This window comes from Bos grunniens, chromosome 19, assembly GCF_055505025.1.
Source record: "Bos grunniens cultivar Pamir isolate PY7600 chromosome 19, Bosgru_T2T1.0, whole genome shotgun sequence".
NCBI classification, from domain to species: domain Eukaryota; kingdom Metazoa; phylum Chordata; class Mammalia; order Artiodactyla; family Bovidae; genus Bos; species Bos grunniens.
In genome coordinates, this window is record NC_141183.1 from 9,947,952 (window position 1) to 9,962,834 (window position 14,883).

General features: G+C 52.9%; 1 protein-coding gene across 1 annotated transcript in view; it reads right to left on the reverse strand.

Moving 5' to 3' along the window:
* TIMP2 (TIMP metallopeptidase inhibitor 2) overlaps window positions 1-14,201 on the reverse strand; it is a 51,732-nt gene extending 37,531 nt beyond the window's left edge. Inside the window, exon 1 of the mRNA XM_086356446.1 lies at window positions 13,771-14,201. Within this exon, the coding sequence (XP_086212572.1) occupies window positions 13,771-13,900 (130 nt within the window). The 5' untranslated portion in view covers window positions 13,901-14,201. The remainder of the gene's footprint in view (window positions 1-13,770) is intronic.
* Between the last annotated feature and the right edge of the window lie 682 nt (window positions 14,202-14,883).

Below are 14,883 nucleotides of genomic sequence, written 5' to 3' on the forward strand. Positions count from 1 at the left end.
AAAGTTTGGGCCCCATCCCACTGTTGCCCACAATCAGACCCATCCTTCAGCAAACTCTTTTAAAAACAACACATGTCATTCAAGTTCAACACAGAAAAATTAGAAAACCATATTTCAGAAGCAAGTCTAATTCCTCCTCCTTTATCTGAACATTTTACAATTCAGTAAGAAGTCCTTGAGGAGGACTCCAGAGTTTAAGACTCCATGCTTCTATTGCAGGGGGCGCAAGTTCTATCCCTGGTAGGGAACTAAGATCCCACATGCCGCTCAGCTTGGCCAAAAAAAAAAAAAATCTGCAACCTTTGGTCCTGCAGAGCATCTGCGGCTATGATGTATCTAACACTGAGATAAACAAGATGGAGGTGAGCACCCTTGTGATGAGATGCTAGCACACATCCTTTATTATTTTCTGCAGAAAAATTTCTAGATTTAGAGTTGCTTGCCCAAAGGGGAGACTTCTTTTCTCCCTTTCTTTTTCTTAAAGTATAGTTGACTTACAATATTGTGCTAGTTTCTGGTATACAGAAAAGTGATTATACATATATTCTTTTTTATATTCTTTTCCATTATGATTTACTACAGAATGTTGAATATATCCCTGTGCTCTACAATAGGACTTTGCTTTATATATAGTGGTTTATATAACCTATCCGTCCACCCACTTTCCCCTTTGGCATCCATGTTTGCATTCTACGTCTGTGAGTCTGTTTCTGCTTTGTAAATAAGTTCATTTGTATCATATTTTAGACTTCACATATAAATGACATCCTATGATATTTGTCTCTTTTTGACTTACTTCACTTAGTATGATAATCTCTAGGGCTATCCGTGTTGCTGCAAATGGCATTATTTCATTCTTTTTTTACGGCTGAGTAGTACCCCATTGTATAAACAAACCACATCTTTATCCATTCATCTGTTGGACATTTAGGTTGCTTTCATGTCCTGACTATTGCAAACAGTGCTGCTCTGAACACTGGGGTGCATGTATCTTTACAAACCAGCTTTCTCCAGATACAAGCCCAGGAATGAGATTGCTGGATCATACGGCAACTCCACTTTTAGGTTTTTAAGGAACCTCGACAGTGTTGTCCATAGAGATTGAACCAATTTACATTCAAGGGGAGACTTAAAGTTGTAGACCGGCGCTGTCAAAATGTCCTTCAAACTTCTAAACTGCTCAGGTTAAGATAAAACACACCCACCTAGAGTCAGCCCTTCCAAGGACAACACGCTTCTTGGCCACGTGGAACAGAGCAATGGAAAGGCCGTAGCTGTGACGTCCAACCTGTTTCCAGAGACTTGAGCCAGGTTCTGGCTCATTAGAGTCCTGGCACCGAGTCGACCACGAGACCTTGGGTGAGTCATCGACTGTTCCCCATCCAGACAGGGAGGACACCTGCCTGACCTACCACCTTCCTCCTGAGTCCTTGTCAACAGGAAGAGACAAAGTCCTTTTGCACCAAAAAAGGGACTTCTGATTGGAGACTATTTGCCGGTCGCTTTTCCCTGCTTTCCAGAATTGGCGCATAAGAAATAAACACCTCCTTAAACGTGTTCCTTTGTTCCCTAGTGTCAGTCCCCCAGGCGTGTCTGATTCTTTGCGGCCCCATGGACTATAGCCCGCCAGGCTCCTCTGTCCATGGGATTCTCCAGGCAACAATACTGGAGCGGGGAGCCCATTTCCTTCTCCAGATCTTTCCAACTCAGGGATCAAACCCAGGTCTCCTGCATTGCAGGCAGATTCTCTACCATCTGAGCCACCAGGGAAGCCCCCTCCTGGAGCCAATGGGCCTGAGAGGCCAAGACGTCACAACAGAGAATCAGAGACCGTGCTCATCACAACAGAGAATCAGCGGTGCTCATCACTTCTCCGCTCCAATGCCTCTCTTCCCGAGATACCTGGTTTCTGTCTGGGCAGAGCCTAGCGGGGCCATTTCTCGCAGGGGCTTCTGAGGGTTAAAGGGTAAATGCTGGAGGGGCTGCGGAGAAAAGTTCCCAGGAGAGAACTGTGTTTGCCCTCAAAGCCGTCCTGTCACAGGGTCAACAGTCCTTCTGAAAAGGGACGCTTCCCTGGGAGTGGAAAAATCCACACAGACCTGAAGTCCATGAGTGACCCCCAGTCTTTTCTCCTAGATACATGGAACACTGTCTAATATTTATTTATATTTATTTATTTGGCTGCGCTGGGTCTCAGTTGCAGCATTCAAACTCTTGGTTGTGATATGCGGGGATCTAGTTCCCTGACCAAGGACTGAACCCTGGTCCCTGCCCTGGGAGACTCCATGTTCCCTGGTGGTCCAGTGGCCACCAAGGAAGTCCCTGGAGCGCTGCTGACAGCCTCCTGGACTCCAGCGCCTGGGGCACTCACTTCATTGTGTGTGTGCAAACGCTCTAGACTTGGGGCCCTGTAGGATCACTCCTACGCATCTCCGTGTCTAATGCATCCCTGGCATCCTCCTCTCCCGGTCCTTGTTCTTCACTACCTCATGTGTCACGTGACCCCATGTGAGGTCACAGTGGTCTGGGGCGTGTCAACCAACTCTGCACAGTGAATTCTCAACTACCCTCATATCACGTGCCTGCACTAAAAACCCATCCAGGGGCCCTGAATTCTTGATCTGGATCAAAGGAAGGGCAGCAGAAGTGAGCTGAGCCGAAGAGAAAAACCAGGCTGAGTTTCCCACATTGTACCGTCCCTGGGATTCTCCAGGCAAGAACACTGGAGTGGGTTGCCATTTCCTTCTCCATGTAAGAACAGTCAATCCTAAAGGAAATCAACCCTGAATATTCATTGGAAGGACTGATGCTGAAGCTCCAATACTTTGGCCACCTGATGCAAAGAGCCGACTCATTAGGAAAGGCCCTGATGCTGGGAAAGGTTGAAGACAGGAGGAGAAGGGGACGACAGAGGATGAGATGGTTGGATGGCATCACCAATTCAATAGACATGGGTTTGAGCAAGGTCTGGGAGATGGTGAAGGACAGGGAAGCCTGGTGTGCTGCAGTCCATGGGGTCGCAAAGAGTCAGACACGACTGAGTGACTGAACAACAAGGAAGAGCCAAAAAAAAAAAAACCAGAGGGGGCCAGGAATGTCAGAGGAGGTTTATTTCTTTTTTTATGCACATGACTTTCTTCTTGAGGAGCTCTGGGGACAGAGGCCCACAAGGTTTCACAGAAGCATTATCCAGGATCTCAGAAATCTAGATGGAGTGGGCGGGGTTGACATTTATTGAGTCCCTCCCATGCTTTCGCACACTTTACTCATTCATCAGAAACTCACTCACCATCTGCTGTGGCCCAGCCCTGAGGAGTTTCTTTTTTCAAAAAATATTTTTTAAATTTATCTGGCTGCGCTAGGTCTTAGTCTCAACATGTGAACTCAGTTGCAGCATGTGGGATCTAGTTCCCTGACCAGGGACTGAACCCGGGCCCCCTGCATTGGGAGCACACAGTCTTAGCCACTGGAGCACCAGGGAAGTCCCCGAGACATTTAATTCTGCTTTTACAGAAGAAACTGAGGCTCACAGAGGCACAGAGTCAGGGCTCAGAACCAGCTCTAGTAGGCTCCAAAGACCCAGGCTTTTCCTCTGATATTTTGTACTTCATCTTTTTTCCTCTAAAATGTCAGTCCACTTCCCCATCCTGTCCTTGGTTAAGAATCAGCTGTTGAAGTCCTTCCTAACTAGAGCCTTTGACTGTCATCAGTCAGTCAAAGCAAAGCCTGATGCAGAGCCTGAGTGCTGAGCCAAGTCGTGAAGATGACCTGACCCTACAGGGTCTCCAGGAAGCCCAACCAAGACCTCCAGACCACAGATGAGAAAGGGCCAAGTGAAGACTCATCCCAATCCAGGCTCTGTCCCCGGGAACTCTCCACCCTAGAATGTCTCACAGCAGGAGGGTTACAGCCTTGAAACTCATCTCTCCCTCTCTTGGGCTCATAGGTTCAAGATTCACTGCATCTTTAGGGTCAGTTCAGAGAATGATACCCCAAGGCATCAATCTTTCTGGAAAGCAAGGAGCAGGCCACCAGGTGAGAGGTGAGTCGGCCCCAGGAATTTCACACCCAGGGGTGAGGGAAAGTTTTCATAAAGGGCAAGATGGTAATTCACGTAGCTCTGTTGCAACCACTCAAGGCTGCCATTTTTCCAGCCGGTAAGCAGCTGCAGACTTTGTATTAGGAATGGGTGTGGGTGCATTCCAGTAAAACCGTATTTACCGTAATAGGGGATCAGAGGTGGGTGGCGGGGGGGTAGTGGGGGTACTGTTTGCCAAGCCCTGAAAGGCTACATTCTATGCGTCCTGTTGCAGGGCATGGCTTTGCTGCTGCAGCACCAGGTGGAAACATACTACCTGAGTCTCATCGGAAATATCAGACTGAACCCAGCACAGGGGTCCTTGGGATGCTGTAAAATCAGATAGTGGTGAAGCTGCACAGCTCTGTGACTGCACTAAAAAAACCACTGAATTGCACTTTATTTAATTTATAAATTAATTAATAACTTATAAAGGAGAACTGAAATTTATTTATTTTGGTCATGTTGCACGGCATACCAGGATCTTAGTTCCCCTGACCAGGGATCAAACCCCTGTGCCGCCCTACAGTGCAAATGCAGAGTCTTAACCACGGGAACGCCAGGGAAGTCCCTCCCTGAACTGCCCGCTTTAAATGGGTGAACAGTAGAATCATACCTCAACAAAGCAGATAAAAAGCATACGTCTCTGAGGCAGAAAAACGGTTAACAGTTCTTTTCATGAAGCAATAAACCCTTCCCGAATCTGCTTCTCGGAGGAATAAGGCAAAAGGGAGGCAGCCCTGGACGTGAGCCCCACCCTCTAGGTTCAGGGCTCTCACGGCCTTCTCTTCCGCCTCTCCCATCCTGAAGACACCCCTACCCCAGTCTCCTTGTTGCCTTTTCACTTTAAAATAACTATACGACGAACACATGTTAATCACAGAAAATTTAGAAAATACAGATAAGCAAAACGAAATAAAAATTACCCTTGATCTCACCCACTGCCTAGAATTTTGACAGACATCCTTCTAGACTTTTCTCTACATGTATAAGCATAATTAAAAAAAAAAACAATAGACTAGAGATAAATACAGAATCAGTAAACTACATTAAAAAAGCCAGGGAATTTTCACCATAAAACCCAGGACAGTGGTTATCTAAGGAAAAGGAGGTCCCCTTTTCCTTAGGGACCAGGAAGAATTAAGAGTTTTTAGGGTGGCAGGGTCTTGTTTTTCTTAACCTGAGTATTTGCTTGATAACTTTGTTAACAGTGTACAGTTATGCACTGTGCATTTAAAAATTATATTAGACAGGGTTTGAAACGCAAAAGCATACAGATGTAACTGGGCTTTTAAATTTAATGCACTCTGAACATTTTTCTAGGTCATAATCATGAATCTATAATACTGTTTAAAATGACTGCTTAATATTCTGCTGTCAGGATAGAGCTTAATTTAATTTAGCTCATCTCCAGTTGATGGGGAAATCTCCCGAACAAGGTCAGCTCTCAAGAGTTCTCCTTCATGGTCCTCCATCCTTCATGCTCCACAGAGACCACCCCCTCCAAGCCAAGGTGGACCGAAATGGTCGCCTTCAGCTTCCCCCGTACACCTCGTCTCATTTTAAAACCCTGTCTTCTTACTCTGCTATTTGATAGTCATGTGACCCGAGCAAAAGAATCAGCTGGTGCCTCAATCTGATCATCTGTAAAACAGGGATAATTATAAATTAGGTGAATTAACAGGAAGACTGTGTGAACACGGTTCCGAGCCCTTAGCGCCGATGGTGACAGCTGCTGTTACCGTCGTCAGTCACTTTTCCGTCACAAACCTATCGCCGTTTCCCTCCCAGTTTCCTGGCTGCCCTCCCGGAGGCACCAGAGCCCAGCTTGTGCGTCTCTGCACCCCCCACACCTGTGTGAGAGCCACGGCCCGCTCTCGGGGTGGGGGGAGGATTACACACCCAGCACAACATCGAGCACAAAAAGAGCTAATACCCCCCAACCCCGACAGCCGCCATGGGCACCGTCCCAGGCACTGCACCTCTGCCCTAGGAGGTAGGAAGGGATCATCGCTTCTTCAGAAATGGAGAAACCGAGGCACAGGGCACCTGCCCAAGTCTCACCCCTGGACCGAGGCGTGGGCTGCAGAGCGGCCATCCTGACCACGCTGCTCCGAACCCACGTGCCCCAACCCCCTTCTCTGCCTCTTCCCTCCAAGCCCCTCACTCATTCCCATGATCTGCTGGAGCTACAGCTGGAGACCCCTCTGTCTCTCTTTCCCAGCAGAACTCGGCAGGGAATGCACCCCTGCTGACCACCTGACCACATTAGGGGCTGCCTGGCCCCAGCCCTGAGGCCAGACCCCAGAGGCGGCCCCCTACGCACCCCGCCCCGCCCCTCCAGCCTGTCACCCTCCCTCCTGCCTGAGTTCGTCCCCCATCAGGTACCTGCTCTGCTCACTTGGGTGACTAGAAGCCCCTTAGCCCGGCTCTCCTGCCTGCAGCTTCCTTCTTCCCCCCCTGCCATGTCTAACAGCTCTCAGGAGGACAGCAAAGACCCTCACCCTGGTCCTCACTGCTGGGGCTCAAGGCTGCCCACCCTTTGGTTCCAGAGCCCCTAATCCCCCCACAGGCCATAAGAACGCCTTCTAAGGCAGTGGCCAACCTTTTAGAGGTCACATACGCCTTTGAGAATCTGGTGGAAGCCACAAAAACGGGCACGCACACACTCAGCTGAGCTGACTGCTTCAGGGCTCAAGGCTGTCCTGCCGGCCCATCTCTGGACACACATCCACACCCCCCGGGTTCAAAGGATGCAAAGGATCAGTCGTGTCCAACTCTGCGACCCATGGATTGTAGCCTGCCAAGCTCCTCCGTCCATGGGATTTTCCAGACAAGAATACTGGAGCGGGTTGCCATTTCCTCCTCCAGGGAATCTTCCCGACCTAGGGATCGAATCCAAGTCTTGTGTGCTTCCTGCATTGCAGGCGGATTCTTTACCACACTGCAGCATCTGGGAAGCTCCCTGCTCCCCAGGTTAGGACCCTTCTTTAGAGGTAACATCTCAATTTGATTTTAAACTTTTAAAAAATTTTTATTATATTTTAAAATTTGTTATGGCTGATCTGCAGGCCATGTAGGATCTTAGTTCCCCAACCAGGGTTCAAACCCATGCAATGGAAACTAGGAGTCTTAACTACTGGACCACCAGGGAAGCCCCTCAATTTGATTTTTACAGCAAACCCTTACCCAGTCCACCCTGCTGGGGTCTCCAGAAGCTTAACCCAGGAGGCTAACTGCACACAGCTGACCCCAACTTTATCAGCTACAAAATGGTATTCCCCTGGGTCTCTATCACTTTTCCACTGGAGCTGCACATCCATGCAGTGATGGTGGCACCAAAGGCTCCAAGATTCCAGCCAGACCAGGCCTCGGGGGCCCGGGACTGTGGGCCCCGGGCTGGGGGAAGCCAGCTTCATTCCTGCCCTTTCTGAGATGCTGGTGCCCCTGACCATCTCTCAAGCTGGAAGTCCTCCCCAGCCTCACTTCCCTTGACTGCCTTTCCTCCCAGCATCCCAGGGCATCTGGCATGCCCCTCCTGTACCCTGACACCCTGTGGTCTCATGGTCTACGGACCCTGTAGCAGCCAGACAGAAACCTAGCCAATCACTCTCAAAATCTACCCGCTCGTTTTAAAACTAGGCACAAGTGCCGCTGTCAGTCCGCACACCAAGTATCTGTGAGGTTCTCTTCTCAAATCCAAGTTGCCTTGGTTCCCACTTTGGAAACGAATGCTCTGTGCAAACTTTGGCGGGCATCAGAATCCCCTGTGAGATACCAATGCCCAAGCCCCGGGTCCCCAGGGTCCCATGTGTGTCTGTGTGTGCACTCAGTCGTGTCTGATTCTTTTACAATGGACTGTAGCCTGCCGGGGTCCTCTGTCTATGGAACTTTCCAGGCAAGAATACTGGAGTGAGTTGCCATTTCCTTCTCTAAGGGATCTACCTGACCCAGGGATGGAACCCGTGTCTCCAGCATCGGCAGGCGGATTCTTTACCACTGAGCCACCTGGAAAGCCCCAGTATGGGACGCTAATTCAGACATCTGCCTTTTGGCAAACTCCCTGAGCGATGCCCACTGTCGCCACAGGTGCACAACATCAATGCCTCTCCTCGGGTCCTTCGAGATGGAATGCAAACTCCACGTGATAAACCAGATGTCTAGTCTCATTCGTCCTCTTGGGCCCTGCTGCCCAAGAGCCTGCTATATACCCAGACTCTCACCTTTCCCAAGTAGCCTGTCTGTTTACTTTGACACCATGAAATGGCACTTAACCATGCCTAGTCCACGGAGAAGGCAATGGCACCCCACTCCAGTATGCTTGCCTGAAGATCCCATGGACGGAGGAGCCTGGTAGGCTGCAGTCCATGAGGTTGCTAAGAGTTGGACACGACTGAGCGACTTCACTTTCACTTTTCACTTTCATGCACTGGAGAAGGAAATGGCAACCCACTCGTGTTCTTGCCTGGAGAATCCCAGGGATGGGGGAGCCTGGTGGGAGGCCATCCATGGGGTCGCCAGAGTCGGACACGACTGAAGCGACTTAGCAGCAGCATGCCTAGTCCATGTTCCCCTAGCTCCATCCTCCACTTTAGGGTTCTTTATGCTTCCAACCTTGGCTTCCTAAGTCTGCCCTTCTCTTTTCAGAAAGCCCGTCCTAGCCACAAGACCATCTGATCTTGGCTCCGGGTGTGTGTGTGCATATACGCAGGGTGGAGGCATGTCCAGGACAGGGGAGAAGAATCAGTGGCATTTACACTCCTACCCCCGGTCTGCCTTCTCTTTATCTCCTTTCGTGTATTTTTTTTGCTTTATTGAGATATAACTGACATATAGCACTGTATAAATTTAAGGTGTACAGCATTCATAATCATTTGACTTACATATATCATGAAATTAACACCCATCATCTCATATAAATACACAATAAAAGAAAACCAATTTTTTTTCCTGTGATGAGAACTCTTAGGATTTGCCCTCATAACAACTTTCTTATCTATCAGCCAGCCGTCTTAACTACAGGCATCACGTTGTACATTACATCCTTAGTACTTGTTTTTTATTTTTTAAACTTTTTATTTTACATTGGTGTATGGTTGATTAACAATGCTGTGATGGTTTCGGGTGTATAGCAAAGTGGTTCAGTTAATATACACACTTTTTATTTTTTCTGCCTTTTTTTTTTTGCCTATCGTCTAGACTGCCCGGGGTCCTCCAAGCGTATCTCTTAGCTGCTTTGGGAGCCAAGAGCTTCATCTGCTCCCACAGCCCCTTGGGCATTGATCACTGGCTCTGCATCAGGATGAGGAGGGCTGCATGCCCCCATCCAAGCCTGGGACTCATCTACACCCACACATATGGCAACTCAACAGAGATGGCAAAGAGTGGGATCCCAGCCCATCTGCAGCTCAAGGACTAGCATCCAAGACCACTGATTGCAGAGGACACGGCAGTCCCCAAGCTGCAAGCTGGCACCATGCCCTCAGATCAGAGAGGGAAGAATATGTATGGTAGGAGAGCGCCCTCCCAGCCACGTGCCACACCCACAGCACAGCCTCTAAGCCCTGCACACATCTCTTCCCACTTCCCAACCCAGGTTCTAGTCAACCCCCTGGAGAATACATCCGTCCAAGGACACTGTCCAGGACCAGGAACTCAAGTGCCCCACCCCTGCCCCGGTATCCTCCTCCTCCTCCCATCAGAACTTGGAATCTCTCTTCAGAACCCCAAATGCTTTTCATCTTGTGACCCAGTTACTCTGTTCATTATTTGCCTGAAGCACATGGAGTCGGGTTTACTTTAAACCATCCCCTGGCAGTCGGTTGGGGTAGGGGGGGTCTACAGGGCTTCAGTCCCCCTTGATCCACACAGTCTTACACCCACTTCCACCCTGCCTGGAGCCGGAGTCCTGGCATTCCCTCCCGAGGGCAGGGAAAATGCCTTGCATCTCCCTGCCATCCCCTGGGGTGGAGCGGGTCACTCTGTAACTGCTTGTTGAAACACGAGCAAGCCCGATAGGCAAACTGGGATTATAAAACACAGCTGATTGTACACTTTGCAAACGGACTTGCCAACAGTGTCTTTAAAGAGCACCCACCCACACCCCCACTGCACTCAAGGTCTCACTCTGCTCACAGGAAGTTCTGCCTTGCTTTCCCCCAGCACGTGTCTGGAGAGGGCACTGCCCTTTCTGAGTGCCTGCTGTGTATTTCCCCGAGAGCCCACTACCTGGAACCCATCGGCGTGTGCCCCAGGCCAGCCCATTTGCCCTGGCAACCAGCATGTGGTCTTGGCTGCAGGCCCTGCCCCACTTGGTGCTAGAGACCATTGGAGGGTCTGCAGATAGCAGTGACTGGAGATGGGAGTGTTCTGAGAAAGATGGACTGGAGGCGCTCTTCTGGAAGACAGTGGCCCTGGGCACCACTACCCGGGCCAGGGTGGGTGGGGACTGGTGGAGATTTTACCCTCTGGGTCCAGGGAGCTCCTGGATTTACCTGTGACTCCAGAAACCAGCCGGAGCAGCCCAGGTCTGCCAAGTCACTCAGCTGGCTTAAGGAACTCCATGCTCCTTCACAGTGGCACTGCCCAACGAACAAGCCCAATGCTGGTTTCCAGCCAGATTCCTGGAGCCATGCAGGCCTGCAGGAGATGGCGAAGGACTCATCCATTAGATGAGATAGGGCCAGGCCAGCAGCACTTTGGAGCAGGGCTCTGAGACCCAAAAGGCTTCTGGCTCATTCCCACTTTCCTGGAAAGGTCAGGGAGCAGGGCCTCCCAGGAGGAGCCCCGGTCACCCCTTTCCACCCCTTCCACCTCAATTGCACAACCTCATAACAAACTGTGCTAACCCCAGTTCCAATCCCACAGGCTGCAAGAGCTAAGGAGATGCCGTCCCCCACCCTTCCCCCAGTAACCTCTACACAGGCAGACAGAAACATGACTGTTGCTTAAGCCAACTGCCTCTTGCTGACCCCAAGCCATTTATTAAGCCTGCATCCAGCCAACAATGAAAGGAGCTGGGACGCTGCATTGAAGACCAGTCTTTAGGTAACCCCAGTGTGCAACAGGCCATCACCCTTCCCGGACCCCTGACCCACTTCCCTGGTGGCAGTCACCTGTAGAGCTTGACAACTACAAAAGCCAAGGTCTGAGCCAGATTTTGTGTCTGCAAAGAGCTCCAGACCCCAGGCAATTCTGCTGTCAGTCAGAGTAGGAAATCATCATCAAGGAAGTCATGAACTTGTACCATGTAAAGTGGAGGTGGAAAGACAAGATTTCCTCCACAGCCACCCAGGTCTGACACCCTGGGCTGTCTCTGCGACATGTCCCCAGTTGAGTGAGCACAGAAGGGCTGCCCGAGCAACAAGACTGGGCAGCATTCCCCCCAAATTCGCGTCCACCCAGAAGCTGTGAATGTGACCTTATTTGGAAATAAGAGTCTTCGCAGATGTGATCAAACGAAGATGAGGTCAGTGGACTAGGGTGGGCCCTGAATCCAGTGACTGGTATCCTAGTAAGAGGAGAGAACACACACACACAGAGAAGGCGGCCACCTGAAGACAGAGCAGAGATGGGAGTGATGTGTCTACAAACCAAGGGACATCAAAGACTGCTTGGAGCTACCAGGAGAGGGGCCTGGCACAGATTTTCTCTCCGGGCTTTCAGAAGGAACCTGCAGGGCCAACAGCTTCATTTTGGACGTGACGCCCCTAAGCTGTGAGAGATCAGTTTATGCTGTCTTAAGCCCCCCGTTTGTGGTCACTTGTTACAGTAACCATGGGGACCAAAAACACTGGGCTCTGCAGCAGGACCCTGGCATCAGAACGCCCTGTGGAACCTCTGGGCTGGGCTGAGGTGAAAAGTTTTGGCTCTATGATGACTCTGATGCAATGATTGAGACACAAATGCCAGGAGATGCAGGTGGAAGAGAGGGCAACCTACAAAGCAAGAAGGAGCCTTGAGGCATATGGACACTCCTGGACCCTGAAGGACCTGTGCTGCCCTTGATCCAAATCTAAAGCAGAAAACAGCCCCAGCGCTGCCTCAGCTGATGCTGGGCAAGGAGGGGAGTGGCTGGCTGGACATCCTCTCTGTGCAGCTGAGAAGTGTGAGGTGGTCCCAAGCCCAACCCCTTCCTGCTCCTAGAATCTTCTAATTCATGGATTCCTTCCAGGCCTGGGCCTGATCCTGTCCCAGAAACACAGCTTCTCTTTCTGCAAGGGGCCTGGACAGGTCTGGACTCCCAGGGGACACCCCTTGGAGGGCCAATCCTGGCTCCCACACTGGCACGAGCCTCTCTTCCCCATGCCAATCTTCCTGAGCAGTGAAGCCAAATTGGTGAGCTTCCCGCAGTTGGGGTGCTGTAGGGAACCACTCTGGGAGCACATGCCGGGCCCCAAGTGCAGGCTGGCGTGAGCTATGTGACTCGCACAGGTAGGATCACCTTAAGACTTCCTGGAGCAGGTGGTGGTGGCAGCTCCAAGGGCCACTTGGGGTGTGGCCAGGAGTCGTGGGGAGATCAGAGCACTATGGCTGACAAGGGGAGAAACCCAGAGACCCCGGCTTTGAGCCTGCACAGGTGAGGGCAGCCCAGCCTCCCCACCCCTGGCAACAGGCTGCGGGGCTGGCTGAGACTTAGAAGCAGAAAATAAACCTGTGTGGAAGTGAGAGGGAGCCACAGAGACCCACCTGCTGTACATCTGTCGTCTTGGTGAAACCTGTCCCAGGAAAACCAGGGCAGTGGAGGCCCGCAAGTGACAGAACTAGATGGAAACCTCCAAGGTCAGCTGGTTCTCCCCATTCTGCGGTGCTCTCTCTCCCCACTCTGCCTCCTGCCCCTATGTGGCTCAGAATAACTGGGCTCTCTTTCCCTTGCCAGCTCTCGTATTTGGGGGACAAGGAATCTGGAGGGGAAAGGATATGCGCTGAGGACTCTGGGCAGCCAGACAACCCTACCTGCCATCTCCAGTCACCAAAGCTTGTGTGGATGTCCAGAAAAAGCGGTCCCCACTCAAGGACCATCCTGCCTGTCCCTGCAGAGGTGTGCCTCCTGGGCAGAGTAGGGAAGGAGCCGGCCCTGGGGCTGGGCCCATCTTTCCGGCTGCCCCACTGAGCCCGTGGGGAACCTGCCCAAGGGAGGGACGCTTCCATCCAGCCCCAGCCGGATCTGGTGAACCCCACATGGGGTTGCTGGCAGAGGCCCAGGCGGAGTAGCTCTTCCCCACCCAGCTCCAAGCCCAAAGGAGCCCAAGTCCCATCTCACCTGTGAAAGTTTCTTCCTGGGGTCCCCCGTCCTTCAACCCACCGAGGTCAAGAGGGCCCCTACCCCCGCGCTGTGGCCCCCACTCTCCCCGCCCCCCCTCGCTGGCATCCCGGGGCCCTCCGCCTGCCAAAACCCAATCCGTTCCCTGGCTCCCTTTCTGGGGCTGGAAATGCAGCGGAATTTCGGTGGAATTTTGAGGTTGAGAAGCATCTCGGCAGAGAGGAAAAGAAAGGGAGAGAGGGAATGGGGAAAAAGAAAGTACGATTTTGGTGTCAACTTGCAGGATTCTAGAAAGCACCAAGGCCCCCGGGAGGCGGGCGCTGGGTCCCTCTGCAGGATGCGGGCGGGCGGGGCGCTGGCGAAATCTCGAGGTCCCGCGCGCCCCGCGGGGGCGGTGGGCGCCCGGCCGGGGCGGGGTCGCCGTCCTTACCTATGTCTGCATTGCAAAACGCCTGTTGCGGGTGCACCGGGGAGCAGCTGCAGGCGTCGGCCCGGGGGAGCAGCGTCCCCAGCAGCAGGAAGCAGAACGCGAGCGGCAGGCTGCGGGCCGCGGCGCCCATGGCGGGCGGAGGGGCGGGGGTCGCGGACTCGGGCTAGCCGCCGCCGCCTGGGCTCGGGGCGCTCCCCTCTCGCGCCGGGGCCGCGCTGGTCTGGACGGCACTCCGCGGGCGCGCTCTCCTCTCCGGCCCTCACTCGCCACACAAACTTTCTTGGCTCTAGGTCGCGGGGTGCAGCGAGGAGGGCGCGGGGCGCGGCTGGCGGCGCGGAAGCGAGAGCTGGCTGGGGGGCGGCGAGCGAGCGAGTGCGCGCGCCGCGGACCTGGTCCCGAGTGCTCCACTGCCTTCTATGGATGTGTGCGCTGCGGGTGCGGGCCGAGCCGGCCTTTTATTGCGCTCAGAGGCGGTTTGGCTCCGCCCCCCGGTGGCGGGCGGCCAATGCCGGCTCCGGGAGCTCTCGGCCGCCTCCCTCCCAGCGCGCCTCCCGCGCCTCCCGGCCCTCCCCCAAGTCCGGCTTTTGTTGTGCCCAGCCTGGCACGGCCCGGGCTCCCAGCTGCGCACCTGGCTTCCCACCGCTCGGGGCCGCACCCCTGCAGCCTCCCAGATCGCCAGAGGTTGGGGGAGGGAGGACACTGCAGGCAGACAGCGCCCAGTGGACCCTGACTCAGCACTCGGGACTCGCAGTCCACCTCTCCAGGGCACCAGGCGACCCACCCATCACCCCTTCCCCTCCAGCTTGGCGCGGGAGGTGTACACTGCCTGATTCCCTTCCACCCCTGGGATCCCTGCGATTCTGGCCAGGGATTGAGGAAAAGGATGTGCCACTTTGGAGCACGGATCGGATCGTTCTCTGCCGCCCCTCTCCCTTCCCCCTGTGGCTGGGTGGACTCCTGAAACTTACTGAGAACACCTTTTTCAATTAGAGGCCTTAGAATTTTAAGTGCGCTTGGCCAGTAGAGTCAGGGGGCGCGGGGGTGGGGGGGAGTTTGGCGGGGCGGGGGGATGTGGGTACTATGAACAACACAGGATTTCATATAAACTGGCCG